General features: G+C 34.1%; 1 protein-coding gene across 4 annotated transcripts in view; it reads right to left on the bottom strand.

The window, feature by feature from the left end:
* Positions 1-20,725, bottom strand: part of LOC141551991 (protein C-mannosyl-transferase DPY19L1-like) — a 121,608-nt gene extending 100,883 nt beyond the window's left edge. For 2 of the 4 annotated variants that reach the window (XM_074284305.1, XM_074284304.1), the window contains exons 1-3: positions 20,227-20,725; positions 3,904-3,928; positions 955-1,042 (exon numbers count right to left, since the gene is read on the bottom strand). In XM_074284305.1, coding sequence (XP_074140406.1) covers positions 955-1,042; positions 3,904-3,928; positions 20,227-20,725 — 612 coding nt within the window. The remainder of the gene's footprint in view (positions 1-954; positions 1,043-3,903; positions 3,929-20,226) is intronic. The other 2 variants (XM_074284306.1, XM_074284307.1) reach the window with 2 other exon arrangements.
* Between the last annotated feature and the right edge of the window lie 268 nt (positions 20,726-20,993).

Raw genomic sequence — 20,993 nt, 5'->3', positions numbered from 1 at the left:
TTCACTTCAGTGCTCCTCTCACCCCGCCTTTCATGATTATTACTCTGTATTGCCTTGTTGGGGAGAGAGAGTTCATATTTACTCAGGAAACTAAGTTACTCAAGGGCAAAGACAGTCTTGTTTTTGTCTTCCTCTCCCCAGCACCCAAGCATGGTACCTTAACACACTATAGGCACTGACTATATGGAGGTGAACTATATTTTAAAAATCATAAAGGGTGAAAGACATCATATTAACATTTTCCATGCTAAAAGGACTTGAATTCACATAAAGAGTATTATCATACCATCTTTTAATGTAAAGGAGATATGGCATACAGAAAGCTCAGATTAAAAACAAGCTATAGCTAAGGAAATACCTTGCCTTCTGTCTTCCACTGCAGGGCTATATATACCAGTACAGTCGCCTACACTAAGATTTCTCATGAAAACATGACAATATAAGAAATGTGATACTGAGTTAAACCTTCATTTATCTTAGTATTCTGCTCTAAAAATGAAAATGATTAAGTCTTTTGAGAAAGCCTAGTTATCTCCTTTCATATGTGAATTCAGAAAGACTGCTGTATTTTATTTTCCATCAGAAATATATTTCCACTGTTTTTTGATAGTAGTTAATAGAGAAATGACTTGCAATTATAGATTTCAGTCAACATAAAATCTGTATAAATGAATAGTAGGTCGTTAACCCCTGGATATTATCATTTCTTGATTGTTCATTCATTTTTACTTACTCCCTAAACTGGTTAACATAATTTTGATTAGAAAGGTACAACAGATAAGGAGAGGAAATGAGATAAAGGAACAGGTAAGGGATAGCAAAATCTTTCAGGAAAAGCTACAGCCCTGTCAAAGAATAAATTTTATTATCAAATTATTTTAGTGCTTATCAAGTTTCTAGGTCATAAACCAACTATTTAAAAGACCATATAATAATTTTTTAGAAGGGCCTAACCATTTCAGTGCGAAAAGTCATCTCCCTTTCCAAGGTTGAGAGGTGGGAAAAATGGCGATCATTTTCAAAAAGAGTTGTTAAATGAGCCCTGAAAAAAAAAAATGAAGGACCACAAGCAAGTATAAGAAACAAGATTCAAAATTAGTACTGAAAAAATCTAATTACATCTGCATACAAAATAAAAAGCTTCAAATCTGATAAGAGAAAGGGAATAGAAATTCATAGAAAAAAATTGAAATCTTTGTAATAAGTTATAAATTAAATTTTTTAAAGTTTTAAAAGCATTACAATTATTATTTGGTTTTAAAAGTATTAAAATTAATCCACTAAACTAAAATTAAATCACTAAAACATAATTTTAGAGTAACATCATAGGCTCAAAATATATTTTAACTGAATAGGACTATATTTCAGGAAAAAATTATTTTTATTAGCATAACTGAAACAATGTAAATGGGGCACTCTAAAGGAAAATTTAAAATAAAAGTATGCAAAATACATGTACATAAACATACAAACATACATATACATATATATTTATTCACATATACTTCCAGATTCATCAGGCAATACTAAAATAATGAGAGCAGATCCATTCTAAAACATTTGAATGTTAAACTGAGCTGCATGTAACCAATCTAATGGATCTAATTAGGAAAGAAATTACTTCCTATCTTACTGTTATAGCTAAAAAGGCCACAGTGAACAAGGTGAAACCAAAGGAGTGGGACTGTAATGTAGGAAGGTCAACTTTAGACCTGAAAATCCTTCAGCATCTCAAACCCACAAGTTCAGCACTACCTGCCAAACAGGGGGTCAGTGAGCAAAGAATTTCAATTTCATGGAATATGGCAATTTGGAAAACTCATTTCACATAAATTTTATAAGGTAACATATAATAAACATCTTTAGTCGGCCAATATTAAGAAAACTTTTTAATAATAGCTTTTTATTTTCAAAATATATGCAAAGATAGCTTTCAGCATTCACCTCTGGCAAAACCTTGTGTTCCAAATTTTTCTCCCTCCCCTAGACAAGTAATCCAATATAGTTTAAGCATATGCAATTTCCATATTTATCTGATATACAAAAAAAATCACAATAAAAATGGGGAAAAAAAGGAAAAAATGAGAATCACATACATAATCTGTTGCTGCTGTGTACAATGTTCTCTTGGTTCTTTCTACTCACTTCATTTAGCATCAATTCATGAAAGTCTTTCCAGGTCTTTCTGAAATCATCCTGCTGCTGATTGTTTCTTATAGAACAATCAGTAGTAAGAAATTACACACACACACACACACACACACACACACACACACACACACACACACAATGGGGAGGAGGGAAGGAGGGAGGAAGAAAAGGAAAGGGGAACAGGGGAGAGAGAGGAGGGAAAAGAGGGGGAAGAGGGGGAAGGAGGGAGACAGAAAGAGCTGGGGGAAAGAGAGAGGGGGGAAGGAGGGAGGGAAAGAACATTAATTTGCTAAGGGTCAAGACAGAAGGACATTAAAACTGGAAGAGACATGACAGAGGGCGGTGCTCTAAATACAAGATCCTCATTTTCCAGAGGGAGAAGCTCCAATACCAACATAAGCTAAGATAGCTGCCATAGGTCCTACAGTGCCATAGGTGGGACTGGATCCCAGGAATCCATGCATTAGATAAAATGTTCTTTCCATTACACTCTTCTCTTTCAGATATTGTACTAATATAAAATAAATACATTCAATACATCCCTTTCTCTTTTAAAATATGGTAATTCTATAAAGGACATGATATTTTAAACATTTCTAAGAATTTAGCCTTGAGTCCTCACATTAAGGGCAGCTGCCCTCCTCGGACTCTGTATGTAAGCCCAGGAAGGTCTTCATCCTATAAGAAAGACACCAGCCCTGGACCAGCCCACCTCCTCAGCCAGCAAACTTACTGTAACTGGAAGGCTGAGCAGAAAGCTCCTCCCAGATCCTCCATTTAAGAGGAGGCCCCAGGCCAGCCAGCTCTGCTTTTCCCCCTAGACTGCACCCTTACTTCATCATAGCTCTGTGATCAGGAGCTTCCCTCTCTCCCTTTTTGACTTCCTCTTGTAGTGTTGTCTTCTCCTATTAGATTATATTATCCTATACTAAATTATAAATTGTTTGAGCTCAGGGACAATCTTTTTTTTTTTTTTTATCTCCAGTATACAGTCCTAGACAGATGGTCAAATAGATGGCACAGTGGATAATGCGCCAGGCTGGAGTCAGAAAGACCTGATTTCAAATCCAAACTTAAGACACTTACTAGCTGTATGACCCTGGCCAAACACTTAACTGTTTGCCTCAGTTTCCTCATCTGTAAAATGAGCTGGAAATGGCAAACCATACCGGTATCTGGAAAACCCAAACAGGGTCAGAAAGAGTCAGGCACAACTTAAAGGAATGAACTACAAGAAAGTAAATATTTATTGAATGACTATAGGCATATATATACACATATTGGAATATTTTCCTTTATACAAAAAAAACTTGTGTATAAGTAATGTTTTCCCATATACTTACATCATCATTTCAGAATGTATTTTTCTTCATTTATAAGAGATTTTCAAATGTTAAGAGTACTTAAAATTAGTATTAAATGTTTCCTCTTCAAGAAAAACATGTTCCAAAAAACACACAAAACTTTTTTTTCATAACAAATGAAGTTTTGTATACAAAAACATATGACCAACAAATTAAAAGGATTTGTTGAGCAATAAAAATTCTTTTACAAAAAAATTGTTTTATAAATAACTGTAACCTACTTTATATATCCAAATGTCACAAATCATTTTCTAAAGTGGGGCATAACTGTAATCAAATAAATTTAAAGATAACTACAAAGGCAATTCGGTTTTTAATGCACATAAAACAGCTTTGAAAAAAAAATTTTAATAACTATTATTTATCACAAATTACAATTAAATCTTACCAGTGTAAAATTCCCACAAAGGCACCTGGAAAGACAAAAAAGTTATTAAAAATTAATGATCAATCAGTGAAGTAAGCTACAGACAAGGAAGAATCAGAAACAAATTATCTCAATAAATCAGTGTTCAATAATCCTGAAAACAAATCATTTGGGAAAAACACCCTAATTAATAAAAACTTCTGGGAAAATTGAAAAATACAGGCAGAAATTAAGTTTAAAACATATCTTATGCCAGATATCACCAAAAAAAAATAAAAATAGATAAACTTTACAGAAGAAGGAGGAAATCAGTTCCTTTTCAACTCTTATGATTTAGGGGGGAAATGCCTTAACTAAGCAAAGAACAGACATAATTATAAAAAATTAGAGTCTGAATTAACCAAATCAATGTAGCTAGGATGTAATGGGGACACTAACAAATGAAAAGTAATTTTTGCATCAAATATCTCTGATAAAAAAAAACTGCACTAAAACCTTTGAGATACACATTACAAAGACTAAATGCCATTCCTGAAGGATAAGTCACCAAATGTATAAGGCAAATAATTCCAAAAGACAAAATTGCAAACTACTAGCCACCATGTTTAAGAGTTTATTCTCTGATATTCAAGATAAATATATATATACATATATACACACACACATACACACATAAACATATATGATCAAAAGCCATTTTCCAAAAGATAAGTGATCAAAGGATCTAGTTTTTAAATGAATTACAAACTATTAACAACCACACAAAAGAATGTTCCAAAATCAGTAACAGTCTAAACAATCTTGAGATTTTTACCTCACACTCAGCAAATTTGGCAAAAATCACAAAATATGAGAATAGTCAGTATTAGAATGACTGTGAGAAGCAGTGCATCTACAGCAGAGCTGTCAGATCAGTACAACCATTTTCCAAAGCAATATGCAATTAGCAAATAAAATTACAAAAATCTCTCTCTGGCCTAGAGATTCCACCACTGGGTTTATTATAACCCAAAGAGATCACTTGTAAGAAAGGTCCTATATACACTAAAATGTTTATACCACACTTTTTGTGATAGCAAATAACTGGAAACAAAATAAATGTCAATTGAAAATAGCTAAATAAATTATGATATGCAAATCGATTGTAATATTAACATCCTTTAAAAAATGATGATTATGAAGAATAAACAGCATAAAAAGATTTACATGAACTGATAGTGCAGAATGAAGTAAACAGATCCAAGAAAGCAACATCCAACATAACTTCTACAATGGAAATGGAAAGAACCATCACTAAATGATCTTAAGTGAATATTGCAAAATTACCAAAAAATAAGAATGGTTTCAAAAAAAGATGTAATGTATAAGAAGAAACCCATTAGGTTCGTACTAAGTGCTAAATTGGTACTTAACAATTCTCTATCTCAGAATTCACACCTTTAGTTCAAACCTTTAGGGGAATTTTCACCTTGAAGGAATACTTTAAAGAAGCAAGTTCATTAGTTGAAGGAGTTCCCACAAGCCCCTGCAGTACTCACAAGCCCATTCTCTGGGAGGATAAAAAGAGGCAACATTGAGTCTGAAGAACACTCTAGACTGGGACATTGAGTTTGGACGGCAGTCTGGAAGGAGAGACTCTGGACTGAGTCAAAGAGAAGACGTCCCATGGATTCGCAAGACCAGCAATCCCACATTTTTGGAGGAAAAGGCTCCAGAAGCCTCCCAAGAAACCTGCTCACAGAGGAAAAGATTTTACAGAAAAGAAACCTCCTCCCAGAGAAGGATTATAATTGAGAGACAACAGAACTTCAAAATTATTCAATGTGTTAAGCAATTTTGCTAATTTTTCCTCTCCCCCCCACAAACAGTATTATTTGTTACTATGGGGTGGTTCTCTAGGAAAGAAAGAAGAGGGATACTAGGAGAAAATTTGGTGGGAACTTTTCCCTATGACTTACAGCTAAAACTTTTCCTCTCCCTTGTCCACTTCTCACAATTAAAATGGGGAGCTGTTTGAGAGAAGGAACTATCTCACTTTGCTATTTTTAAGGCCAGAACTTAGCACCATGCTTAGCCCTAGGTAAGTGCTCAATAAATGTTTCATTCATTCATTAATTGTGCTAAGACTTGATAATGCAAACATATTCCCTGCCCTCTAGGACCATTCATTCCATTAAACAAAGACAACATAGATAGGGAAACATGTGTAGGCCAGCAAAGGGTATTCTGGCCTGGAAAACCAAAACTATCACGTAATTAAGGTATATAAGTAGACATCTGCACAAACAGATGGGTGGAGAAGTAACTGACAATTCAACATCACTCATCTGAACTTGTCAAAGAAGGAAAGAATAAACTACACAGTTGGTACAAAAATACATTTCATTCAACAGGAAAATAGGCAGGAAAGGGGAGGAGGAAAAGAACTAGAAGACTAAATTAAGGTAGGAATTAGTTCTAAGCAAAACAAACTCTTAAGAATTTACAAAGACATAACATTTTTTCCAGGTGGCATAGCACAGAACTCTGAAGATAACAAAAAAAATATGGAAATGGCAAAACAAGTTATGTTACATATTTGATGGAACAATTTGGAGCAATATAAAAATTATTAAGAGAATGACTTTTAATAAACCTGAGAAGACTTATGTGACTAGAATAGCAACAATAGTAAAGATAATTTTGAAATACTTAGGAACAATTCCAGAGCTCTACTGATGAAAATGCTACTTACTTTCTTATAGAGGGGGTGAAGGACTATTATAGAAATGAGTCTTTAAAAAATATGACCCACACAAAAATTTGCTTTGCTTACATGCATATAGAGGAGTTTCATTTCTTTTTTTACAGTTGGGAAAAGATGGGAAGAGAGAAAAGGCAAATTTTTGCCTGAAAAAATAAAATATAAATTTTTGAAAGTACAACTGAAGAATAAACCTAGGTTATATGAAAGCTGAAAATCAACTAAAAGCTATGCAAGACAAAAATTAGAGACATGAAAGGCAAACCAATAAATATAAATGTCCCAAGAAAAACTAGCAAAGTAAAAAGTTCAAGATTATATATAAGGACATAATTTAGAAAAGAACACAATTCCAGCATAGACCATGGAGAGTAAAACATACATAAGTAGGGAAAATATGCACAAGATACCAGCATGATGTATAACACTAGTTGATCAGAGACACATAATTTTAAAACTACAGAATTACAAAGACACTTAAGCCAAAAGTTAAGAAAAAATAAATTATGTTTCTAACAATTTCTTAAAGAATAATTACTAAAGAATATAGAAAAAAAATCAAAGCTGAACAAAAATTTGAAAAAGACTCTTAAAAATAATATTGGGAAGAGGCTTCTGGCCTGATGGTGGAGTAGGTCAGAAAATTTTAAGCTCTCTAAATTCCTTTCCCCCAAATAGAACAATTGTGTGCCTCAAGGTAAACATGGACTGATGAAAAAGAAAGAAGACTTGGAGCAGAACAGGGGTTCTCCTGGGATAAGCCAAGAAGACCAGAAGAAAGACTCCAGGACAATTAACTTGCATCAAGTGAAAACACCTCCAGGGTAGTTCTGCAGAAACAGCAAAGGGGAAGTCCCTGCCTGTGCAGAAGAAACACTGCGCTGGGCAAAGGGAGTGCAGGTGTAATAAGGCAGGGAGGCTGCTGGCTGTGGGCCCAAGAAGGAAGAAGGAGATTTGAGTTTGGCTTCCCAGAAATCTAACTTTGAGTATTCCTTACACTGGCAATCAAAATAACTAGGTCTGTGGTCAAAAATATCATATCCAGCAAAATTATCCATAATATTTAATAAAAAATGGACATTCAACAAACTTGCAGATTTTCAGGACAATTTTGTCTCAACCAATAGAAAATTTAACATATAACAGCCAATATCAAAGAGTAATTTCAAGGAACTCAACATGGACAAACCAGTTATGTCTTATGCATGAAAATATATATCATATATTTAAGACTGACATTAATAATTGAATAGATCAAAAGAAAAATTGGGGAAGAGGTGAGTATGATCTGTTTCCAAAAAGCAATACTGTCTAGGAAAAGGTAAAATAGTAATTATGTAATACAAATGAGGTAGAAAAAGAATCAACACAAAGGAATTAGAGGGAAGAGGAGAACTTACAGTTCTGAAAACCTACTCATATCAGGCATGAGTTAAATAGGGAGCACTACATGCATACACATACATATATATACATATACATATATATATATATACATACATATAGACATGAAAGTTATAGCACCATCCAAAAATCTATAAAGAAACAAGACAGGAAGAAATAGGATAAGGCGGGATAGAAAAGAATGTATAGATTTACGGCAATGGGACAAGGTAGATTAATGGGAAAGACATGGGGTACAGAAGATGGTTTAAATTAATCAGAACGAAAAAAGATATGTAGATTAAGGGAATGAGATAAAGAAGGAAGGAAAAGTTGATGGGGGAATAAGGGAGGGATCCATGGGAGGAGGGAGGTTAAGTAATAGCAAGGCAACTTAAGGAGCAGAAGAATTGTGATTTGGCTAGAAGAGTTAGCAGGGATGGAAAATGAAAGCTATATATATATATATATATATATACAACAAGGGATCAGGAGTAGATTTTAGGGAAAAAAGTAGGTCTAGTAATCACTGATTTTAGACAAAGTCAAACAAAGATTTAATTGAGAAATCTACATTATATGTCAGCCATATTAATACTGTTTTAGAGGCATGTTTACATATAAGTAAATGCAAATATGTATATATGTGTGTGTATGAGTATATATGGATATGTAAATAGGTCTATGTATGTGTGTACATAGATACATTTATATGTGTGGGAGTCTGTAGATAGGTTAGATGTGTGTGTATAACTACATCTATGGTTAACTTTGGCCTGCTTGGGAGAGGTGGGGACATGAAAAGGGGAAAAAAAGGAATAAAGTAAAAAGTGTGCAGCAAAGAGCCAAAGAATAATCTAAAAGGAAGCAAAGAAAAGATGGACACTAATGAATATAATTTCTATTATTATATGTTCTTTCTTGAATGGATATTTATTGTTATATATTTTGAATCTTCTCTGATGTTCTACTAGGCACATGACAGTGTTTTGTTTTATTTTCCTTTTCTCTTTTTTCTATTCTATTTTTCCTTCTTTTGTATTTAGTTCAATAAATCATTTAAAAATAATAATAATATTGGTGCCCAAATCACACACTTGAGAATATGATCATATTGTCTGAAAACAAGAAAATTTACTTCAAAATCAAACAAGACCTAGAATTTTTTATCAAGAAAAAGCTGTAATTAAGTAGCTACAAGGAGCAAATTTGAAAATCCAAACTAACTGATGAATTTTTAAGAAAAATAATAAAGTCTTTGTTAATAAGTTATTACAATTTTATACATGATATATAAACATAGAAATATATGCATATATAATGATAAAGTAACCTTAGCTAATAATAATCCCAATTACAATAAAAAGCAAATTAGAGAATGTGTGTTATGAGTAACACAAGACTGTAAAGAACATTAAAATACATCCAAAAACTTACCAAGACTTTTTGGCAGCAATCAAAAGTAATAACTTAAAAAGGAATGAGGAAAAGACAAAGGAGCTGACAATTCTAGAAAAAATTCAAAATTGTGGATTATAAGGAGTGTAAGATGTAACCTCAGTAAAGTTCTACTAGATGAAACTATGTCCCTCTGCAACTTAACCAAAAAGTAGCCAATGAACTTTTACATAAAAGTTTTTTGGTTGTAAAAGAGAATTCCCAATCTACTGAGACAATACTTCCATTATGGATACCCTAATACCCTTCAAAAGTTTTGTCTTATACTTTAAGTCAGCCTTCTTGCAACTTTTTGCCCATTGCTCTTAGTTTCTTCTTCAAATAAATCTAACATCTCTTCTATATGACACTTGAGAGAACTAAAAATTCCTCTTTCAAAATATCATTAGTAGAAAAAAAAAGGTAGTATGACAAAAAAAATCTAATTGAGCAAAAAAAAAAAAATTATTACAGCCCTTAAATAAGCTCAATAAGCAAGATTAACAGTATAAGATCAACCCATAAAAACATCTGTATTCTTTTCTAGAAATCAAGAAAGCATCATAAAAAGATCCTGTTTATAATAACCAAAAAAAATTTGGGAACTAACTAGAAATATATATGAATGAACTAATTAAGACCACATAAAATAATGACTAAATAGAGGAAAACCTAAATAAGTAACCAAATATTCAATGTTTATGGCTGGTTTGGATTAATGTATTAAAAAATTACAATACTGATATTAATGACTAATAAATTTAATTTAATGACAGCCAAAATGTCAGTTTCCTCATACAATTGGATAAAATAATATTGAAATTTACATAGAAAATAGACGAGAATATGAAAGGGGATGGAGGAACAAAGACTGAGGAAGGTGACTCATAGTCTAAAGGCTTTTAAAAATAATAGAGATATTACAAACAAAATTAAGTGGTAGTTGATTCAAAAAAAAAGCATGTAGATATACACATGCATAATATATGCACACATGTAGTTGGTATATATACTGTTGCCATGATACCAAGAGATATACATATAACAAATATATACAGGGACAAAGAAAAGGAGAGAAAGACAGAATGGGAAGAAAAGTGGACAGAGAAAAGGAAAGAAGGAAAGAGAAATCAGTGTCTTATAAACCTAAAGGAAATAAAAACTGGGGAGATTTACTTAATAAATATACTAGAAAAAAAGGAATTTGGTAAGAAATTGATTTACATCAAGATCTCACATTATATATTTCCATGAACTCTTTTTTTAGATGACCGATTTAAACATAAAAAGAACTAATAAAAAAGATGGAATAAGATGGCATAAAGCATATACCTCAATTATGGAGGAAGGATGATTATTTTTCTATTTAACAGAAGAAGTTATCACAGAAAAGATGTGCTTCAAGATGTACTGATTACATAGAAACAAAAATAACAAGTATAATTTTTAAAAAGGAAAAAATGCTGCGGAAAATAAGGCAAATGTGAAAAAACTTGATAACCAAAACATAAGAAACTTTTAAAAACTTGCAAATGTAACTCTTACTACATAATATAAACCATAAAAGGATATGAAGAAATAAATTTCATGACTAAAAACACTAATTTTGAATAAGCCCTCGAAAATGGTTTAATTTATATTTATTTCACTTATACTTCAGATTTAAAAATAGGTTCCTAAGCTCTCACTCTAAAAGAACTCTAAATGGAAGAGTAAACATCTACATTCTTCATGATTATTGATTGTCACACCTCCAAATTCAGCTTTGATTCTTCTTCCTTTTATATGTATTTAGGTATTTTAATGTGAATAATGGTTACACAAAGACAACTGACATGAAACAGGTAAAATACTCAGAAGCATCTGTTTATGAAAAATTTAGATCAAGTAGATCTTTTTACACTGCAAAAAGAATACTCTGTTGACTCGTTACTTATTTTATATGCAATGGCAGCACATATTTCATTCTCAAGGCTTCAGCTGTCAAAATAAAGATTATGAAAAAGTGATTCTGCAAGTTTCCTAAGATCAACAACTATATACAAGTATGAAAGTATGACATAAGTGTGTCTATACCCTGTGGTATAGTAGGTAAGCCCTACACTAAGAGTCAAGAAGCCTTGGTTTCAAATCCTCTTTTTAATAACACTTTTTTTCCCTTAGAAATATTAATTGTGCAAGAGTAGAAAGAGGTAAGCAAAAGGCAAGAAATGGCTTGGATTTGTAGAGAAGCTCCATTGTCAGCAAGTTCTGACAGGTAAATGCAGGGGCAAATTGGGGAAAAAAGAAAATATGCTAAGGACATCCTAACCACCATGAACTTTTTTCATCTGACTTGCAGCTAAAACCTTCTGTGACTGCCTCCCCATTAGAATGTGAGCTCCTTTAGGGCAAAAACTATCAATTTTCTTTATTTATATCCCCATATATTAGCACAGTACTTTACACAGGGTACACATTTATTAAATTATTCCTTCATTGGATATCCATCAATTGGAGAATGGTTGGGTAAATTATGGTATATGAATGCTATGGAATATTATTGTTCTGTAAGAAATGACCAACAGGAGGAATACAGAGAGGCCTGGAGAGACTGACATCAACTGATGCTGAGTGAAACGAGCAGAACTAGGAGATCATTATACACTTCAACAATGATACTGTATGAGGATGTATTCTGATGGAAGTGGATATCTTCAACACAGAGAAGAGCTAATCCAATTCCAATTGATCAATGATGGGCAGAATCAGCTACACCCAGAAAACAAATGCTGGGAAATGAGTGTAAACTGTGAGCATTTTTTTGTTGTTGTTCTTCCCAGATTATTTTTACCTTCCGAATACAATTATTCCTTTGCAATAACAACAAAATTTGGTTCTGCACATAGATATTGTACCTAGGATATAATATAAGCTATTTAATATGTAAGGGAAAGCCTGCCATCTAGGGGAGGGGGTGGAGGGAAGGAGGGGAAAAATTCGGAACAGAAGGGAGTACAAGGGATAATGTAAAAAAAAATTACCTATGCATATGTACTGTCAAAAAAATGTTATAATTATAAAATTAATAAAAAAAGAAAAAAATTATAATTATTTATATTTTCAAATGAATAAATCAAACTATATGAAAAATGCTCCAAATCACTGGTGATTAAAAAATTAAATTAATTCTAAGGTTCCACATCATAAGCATAAAAAAACTGACACATGATTAAAAAAAGTTAAAATGACAAATGTTAAGAGAGTCAAAACAGGTATTGCACTATTAGGTTAGGCATTCTGGGAAGTAATCTGGAATCACAGCCTACAAATTACTAGACTCTGTATATCTTTGAACCAGTTATACTAGTACTAGATCTATACTTTTAAAGAGATTTTTTTAAAAGTGGAAAAGGACTAAAATGTATAACATACATAAGCTATTCATGTATAGTAACTCTTTTTATTATAGGAAAAAAAGACAATCCTCATTAATTAAAGAATGACCAAATAAATTAGTAAAAATTATGAAAAGGATAGTTTCAGGAGAACCTGGGTAGTCTTGATGAACTGATTAAAATTAGTTTTAAAAAAGAAAAAATTATCCGAAAGATCTAAGAACTTTGATCAACACAATGACCAAATCATAACTGCAGAAGCAAGTGTGATGAAGAAGCAAGGTGATGAAGCAAGCTATATACACTTCCTAGCAAAGAGGTAGTAACTCAAGATGCTGAATGAAACATAAATTTCAGTATAGAATTAATAAATAAATTTGTTTTAACTATGCATATTTCTTACATATTTCTTCCTTGTTATCCTGTTTTCTTCCAATGCTAGGGGAAGATAGATAGATAGGGATAGCAAAGAAAATGAAAAGAAAAAAAAAGTCCTTGAAGCATTTTTTTTATTCATTTTTCCAAATTATCCCCTCCCTCCCTCCACTCCCTCCCCCCCCATGGAAGCTCTTTCCTGTTGCCACATCAATACCATAGATAATGAAGAAATATCAATACTAAATATAAATGCACCAAATGCTAAAGCATTTAAATTTCCAAAGAAATCAAATGAATGATAAGAATAGAAAGAAATTGACAGTAAAACTATACTGGTGGGGGATCCTCAACATTCGCTCTCAAAACGAGACAAATTTAGCCACAAAATAAACAAGAAAGAAGTTAAGGAGATAAATAGAATTTTAGAGAAGCTGGATATCATAGACCTCTAGAGGTAATTGAAGGGGAATAGAAAAGAATATATTTTTCCTCAGTGGTACATGGCTTTTATACAAAAACTAACCATGTATATTAGGGCATAAAAACCTCACCATCAAATTCAGAAAGGCAGAAATATTAAATGTATCCCTTTCCAAATCATGATGCAATAAAAATTATGTGTAACAAAGGGCCATGGAAAAATAAGATTAAATATCAACTGAAAAATAAACTTATCCTAAAGAATGAGTAGGTAAAAGAAAAATCATAAAACAGTGAATAATTTCATCAAAGAGAACAATGAAACAACATACCAAAATTATAGGATTCAGTGAAAGCACTACCTAGAGAAAATACATATAGATACATAGATAGATAGACATATCTATATTCTTACACCAATAAATTGGAGGAAACATGAATGAATTGGGCACTATAAATGGATTAGCAAGAGTAACAAAGAGAAATTCCATTTAAAAATAATTGTAGATTGTAAGGATGGGGTTCCCGTAAAACAAGAGAAGGGAATTGTAAGGGCCCTTTAAATGGGCAGCACCACAGCACAACCGGAGATTGAGGCCCAGAAGTAATCTCTATGGATATAGGACTGCCCTGTGGGTGGGATCTTAGCCACATTGAGATAGCTTCGTAATGGGTGACTCTCTCGCTGATTGGCTGTGTGTGTGACCTCACAGGCCCTTTATAAGCCCACTGCAGGCAGCAGTCACTCTCTTTAACCTAGCTCCCTGAGCCAAAAGGATGGATAGCCCAGAGAGGTAGATAACATGAATAATGCTGGATTTAGATAACTGAAAAAATACTAATTGCTCATGGATAGGCCTATATTAATTTACTTCAGTGTCACAGCAAACAAAATACCAAAAAAAGCTATCCCACAACTAGAAAAAAATAACAAAATTAATTAATCTGGAAGAACAAAAGATCAAGGATATCAAGGGAATTCATGAAAAAAACATATCAAATCTCAAACTATATTATAAACCAGCAGTTATGAAAAAAATCTGGTACTGGCTAAGAAATAGAGGAGTGTATCAGTAGAATAGATTAAGTTCGTAAAATACAGTAATAAATGACTAGTAATCTGGTGCTGATAAACCCCAAAACATTAGCTTCTGAGATTTAATAGAAACTGCTGGGACAACTGGAAAATTATGGCAAACATTAGATCAACATACTGTGAAACAAGATATGGTCAAATGGATACATGTTTTAGATATAAGGGTTGAGATGGATACATGTTTTAGATATAAGGGTTGAGACCCTTAAGTATAAGCTTATGATTATCTTTTAGGACAAGAAATAAATTTACCTGTCAGATCTATAGAAAAGGGAAAAGGTTTTGCTCAAACAAAAGATAAATTGTATTGCAAAGTGTAAGATGGAACAAGAGACAGAACACTGAAAGATATAAAATGGATGATTTTGATTATTATTACTACCTAGAGAAAATACATGTAGATACATAGATAGACACATCTATATTCTTACACCAATAAATTGGGGAAAACAGATGAATGAATTGGGCACTATAAATGGATTAGCAAGAGTAACAAAGAGAAATTCCATTTAAAATAATTATAGATAACATGAAATACTTAGGAGTCTACCTGCCAAAACAAATCCAAAAACTATATAAATATAATTGCAAAACACTTTTCACACAAATAATGCTGGATTTAGATAACTGAAAAAATACTAATTGCTCATGGTTAGGCCTATATTAATTTACTTCAGTGTTACAGTAAGCAAACAAAATACCAAAAAAGCTATTCTACAACTAGAAAAAAGATAACAAAATTAATCTGGAAGAACAAAAGATCAAGAATATCAAGGAAATTCATGAAAAAACACTAAGAGTTTGCATAATTATCTGCCATAAAAGAGGCAAGAAAAAGTTTTTACAGTGGAGGGGAAGGAGGGGAGGGAAATGAGTGAACCTTATTTTCATCAGAATTGGCTCAAATAGGAAATAATATATATACTCAACAAGGATATAGAAATTTTACCCTGCAGGAAAATAAGAGAGAAATGGGATATGGAAAGAGGGGAAGAGTGGTAAAAGAGAGGGTATATTGGGGGAGGGAGTTTTGAGGAGGGATAGAGTGAAAACAAAAAAGAATAAATGAAGAGAAATACAATTAGCAGTAGTAATTGTAAAAAAATTCAAAGTAAATTTCTCTGATGGAATATTGTTATCTTCTGGGAAATGATAAGCAGAATGCTCTCAGGAAAAAGAAAACATAGAAAGTCCTTCATAAACAAAGTGAAATATATACTGTATAAAAAGCAACAGCAATGTTCTGAGATGACCAGCTGTAAGTGGCTTTGTTATTCTCAGTGGTTCAATGATCCACAACTATTTTGAAGGACTTAGTGATAAAAAATCCTATCCAGGATAGCATACCTGGATACCCAGAGAAGGAACTGATTGTATCTGAATATAGATGGAAGCATTCTCTTTTTACATTTTTTTAAGATTTCTGAGTTCTAGGTTCAAATGTAAAAAGGTGTTTTGAATGTAACTTGGGGAAAATATTAATAAGTTTTCAGAAAAAAAAAAAAGTTTGCACAAACACAACCAAAGGAACCAAGGCTAAAAGGAAAGTAGAAAAATGAGAAGCAATTTTTTCAGCATTTCTAATAAACGCTTCATTTCTCAAATATATAGAGTCAAATTTTAAGAATACAAGTCATTCCCCAAATGATAATTAGTCAAATAACATTAAAAAGCAGCTTTCAGAAAAAGAAATCAAAACTATCTACAGTCAAGTGAAAAAAAATGCTATAAATCTCTAATGGTTAGAGAAATGCAAATTAAAACAGATCTGAAATACCACCTCATACAAATCAGACTGGCTAATATGACAGAAAAGGAAAATAATAAATGTTAAAAGGGATGTGAGAAAATTAGAGCATTAATGACTGATGGTAGAGTTATGGACTGATGTAATCGTTCTGCAAAGCAATTTAAAACTATGTCCCAGGGACAATCAAACTATGCAGATTTTTTTTTTAGGCTGGGTTAAGTGTCTTGCCCAGGGTCATACAGCTAGGAAGTGTTAAGAGTCTGAGACCAGATTTGAACTGGGGTCCTGAATTCAAGGCTGGTGCTCTATCCACTGCGCCACCTAGCTTCCCCTATGCAGATTTTTTGATGCAGCAATACAACTTTTAGGTCTGTATCCCAAATAAAAGCAAAAGACCATATGTATAAAAATATTTATAGCAGCTTTTTTTGTGGTATCAAAGGACTGAAAATTTAGGGGATGTCCATCAATTGAACTGAACATTCATGAATGTAATAGAATACTACTGAGAAATAACAAACAGCCAGATTTCAGGGAAACCCAGAAAATCCTACATGAACTTATGCAAAGTTAAGTGAGCAGAACCAGAAGAACATTGTATATAGTAACAGAAACACTGTGATGATCAATTACAACTGACTTGGCTCTTCTCAGCAATAAAGTGATCAAAGGCAATTCCCAAAAACTCATGATGGAAAATGTTATCCATGTCTAGAGAAAGACTCAATAGAGTCTGAAAGCAAATTGAAGCATATTATTTTCACTATTTTTTTTCTGATTTTTCCCTTTTGGGTATATTTCTTCTTTCACATATCTAATATGGAAATATTTTGCATAACTGTACATATATAACCTATATTAAATTGCTTACCACTTTAGGTAAAGGGAGGGAAAGAGGGAGAAAGAAAATTTGGGACTCAAATTTTTTAAATGAATGTTAAAACTGCCTTTACATGTAATTCGAAAAAATAAAATACTATTTAAAGAAAGAGAAAAAAAGAAAGTCATCCAGAAGCCAAAAAGCAATTGGATGCCAGCACCAGTCCCTCCCAGTTTGACCAATGATAAAAACAAGTCAACTGAGAGGCTTTATGGGAGGAAGTAACAAGAATGGAAGGCTCCCCTGAGAAAGTTCCAGATTGGAGACCTTGAAAGCAGTAAGTAGTGCCTGCACCCAATAGCTGGTGTTTTGCTGCAGTGCTTAGAGCCCAACAGCTCAAATCTAGGGGCTTCAAATTCCCTAAAACTCTGCCCTAAAAAATCGTAAAGGGTCTTTAAGATTTAATATTCTGAACCTCCAAGATCAAAAGGAGGTCTAACCCAAAAAGGGAGAACCCAAAGGATTCAAACATATCATGGGACAGAACTTGGTCTGGTACAAAGCCTCAATTCATAAACTAAAACTGTAGAAATAAGTAACTCGAAAAAACCAAAAAACATTAACAACTATTATAGATCAAGAGATCCTAAAAAAAAAAAAAAAAAAAAGACTGTGCAAGCAAAGTCTCAAAAGAAAAAAATGAAATAAAACTCTGGAAAATAACTGGATGGAGAACAAATAATTTAGAAGGAAAATTTTGATCACGAGATCAAATTCTCCAAAATTGAAACAAATCAAAGAGAAATCAATTATTCAGTGAAACAGCAAGAAATAAAAGAATAAAATTGAAAAATTAAAAAATAAGATAGTTGATATGAAAAATAAAAAACTTAGAAAGCAAGTTTAAAGAGATAATTTAAGAATCACTGGACTATCTGAAAACTATGTTGTTGTTTTTTAAGTAATTGTAGTTATCATATTTTCAGAAACCTTAACTAAAAACTGCCCAAGTCTATTTGAAATAGAAGATAAAAAGAATCCACCAATCAGCTCATAAAAGGAACACAACAAGGAAAGGTCCCAAAAATATCATAAGTCAAAATCTAGATATCCCATATCAAAGAAAAAAAAATTACTGCCACTATCCAGAAAGTATTTCAAATACTCAAGAACTACAGTGATGATCATCTTATTAAAAAGTAAGGCTATCCAACTCACTTCCAGTTGATCAATGATGGACAGAGGTAGCTATACCCAGAGAAGAAACACTGGGAAGTGAATGTAAATTCTTAGCACTAATATCTGTCTGCCCAGGTTACATGTACCTTCGGAATCTAATGCTTATTGTGCAACAAGAAAATGATATTCACACACATGTATTGTATCTAGGTTATATTGTAACACATGTAAAATGTATGGGATTCCCTGTCATGGGGGGGGGAGGGAGTAGAGGGAGGGGGGATAATTTGGAAAAATGAATACAAGGGATAATATTATTTAAAATATATAATAAAAAAAAGTAAGGCTATCTTGGAATAAAATGTTCCCTGCCAAAAAAAAAAAGGATAAGCTTATGATTAAGAATAAACCCTGAAAAGATCAATAAAGTCCTAAAAAGGAAAAAAAGATTATTTAATGGAATTTCAAGCATTCCTTAAATACAAACACAAGAGCCTAAAGAAACTTAGGAAGACAAAAATAATAAGTAGGAAGATTTGTGCAAATCAAAGGAGCTGCAGGTTGATGTGGTACTACCTAACATTCTCCTAAGGGTAAAGAGACAACAATCTCCAGAATCCTCATGTCTTTAAAAAATACTGAAGATGTTAAACAAGATCAGAGATCCTGAGCATAGCTTTGTTCTTGTCTAATGAAAAGGAAAAAAAGGAAATTTTAAAGAAAAGGGTAGAATTTACTGTTTCCCATGATTGTAATACCTGAAGAAAATAGTATATAAACTAAGAGGACAGGACCCAGGGAGTAAGCATCGTATGACTCTTACTCTCATCTGAAAAGGAAAAGGAAGTTGAACATATACATACCAAAAAAAAAAAAAAAAGCTTGGGGCAGAAGAGCTCTAAAGGATCAAGTCTTGAGCAAAACCTGATGGCCTCAAAGCAGGGAGTTCTTAACCTTTTGTGCCATGAAACTGGTAAACCTATGCGTCCCTTCTTAGAATCATATCTTAAAACGCATAAAATAAAATATACATAAGATCATACAGGAAACCAATTATGTTGAAATACAATTGTCAAAAATAAAATTTAAGTTAAGGAACCCCTGGGATAGTGTTTCATCCCTGATGTTAGCTGAAAATAGTTCACCCCAAATGGGTGAAGAGTCAGAAAAAAGTGCAAAACGTATTTGGAGGGTCAGAATGTTCAGATAGTGAGGAAATGTAGAGATGAAACAGGAATAGCACTTCCAGGAGTCAGATTATACTATGAAGCAATAACCATTTAAGTTCTTTGGTTCTGATATTAAAAAAATAGAAAATAAACCAATGGAACAAACTAGGTAAGGAAGCACCAGAAACAATCAGAGTCCATAACCAAGTGTCCAATAAACATAAAGACACAAGACATTAGGGGTAAACTTCCTATTTACGATTTCCTGGGGAAACAGAAAAGAAATTATTGCACATTAGTTATCAAAATAAGCTTTAAAGCAGATGTTCCTTAAATATTAAAGGTCATTCTATGTAAACGATTAGGGAAAGCTACAGGGAAAAGAGTAACAAGGGATACAAAGGCTACAATAGGTCACAAAGATACAGTTTTCATTACATCGAGCTGAAACAAACAAAGCATTAAAGAAGCCACAAAGAGAGTTCTGCACCCAACATCTGGCGCTGACGGGAAGTCTGCTATCCAAGATATAGAAAAGCTAATACATTCCACAATTATGATGGAAGGGGGCCCACACCTCGGGCAAGCTCACCTAGGGCCAGCGTCAGGTTCCACGAGTAGCTCTGGTAATGCTGCAGCATCGGCAGCTTCTCCAGGACGAGGCACAGGAGGCGCCGCACACTGGCCATCAGCAGCCGGCGCAGCGGGGACACCCGGACCACCTTGTGGTGGCCGCCGCCGCCGCTCCCCGGTGGGTGGGTGGGCCCGGGCGTCGAGGGCCGCGACCCTTTGGCGCACCGGTCCTCCGTCAGGGCCCCCCGCTCTCTGTGCTCCGGGCCCCGGCGGCCCCGCAGAGGGCCGCGAGGGGACTGGACCCCCTTGGACGGCAGCTCCTTGTGCTTGTTCCTCGTCTGCACGACCATTTTCTCATAGTCCCTGCGCGGGGGCCGGCCCGAGCCAACAGCAGAGGCCTGACTGCCCACCGAGAGCTTGGCCGGGCGGAGGCGGCCTTTCGCGGCCGCCAGCCTCAACCGCTCCTCGCCCCGGCCACTGTTGCCCCTCCTCGGGTTGTCACGGTGACCGCCGGGCATCCGTGAGGTCACGACGTCCGGCGGCCGCGTGCCGGCTTCCTCTGCTGCGCGCGCAGCCGTCCCTCCCACTGCGCAGCCTCCCAGCTTTTGGCAGCCAAGGAACCACGTGCACCCCTCGTCCCCAGTGCACGGTCTCTCCGGACTTAGCAGACAGAGGACCGCGCACAGCCCCCCTCCCTCCCACTCCCAATGCGCAAACTCCGGTCTTCAGCACTAAAAACACGTGCACCCCTCATCCTTGCACACAATGGCCCCGCCCTTGGCAGAG

Source organism: Sminthopsis crassicaudata, chromosome 1, assembly GCF_048593235.1.
Source record: "Sminthopsis crassicaudata isolate SCR6 chromosome 1, ASM4859323v1, whole genome shotgun sequence".
Taxonomy (NCBI): domain Eukaryota; kingdom Metazoa; phylum Chordata; class Mammalia; order Dasyuromorphia; family Dasyuridae; genus Sminthopsis; species Sminthopsis crassicaudata.
This window is presented reverse-complemented; position numbering and strand designations above follow the sequence as displayed.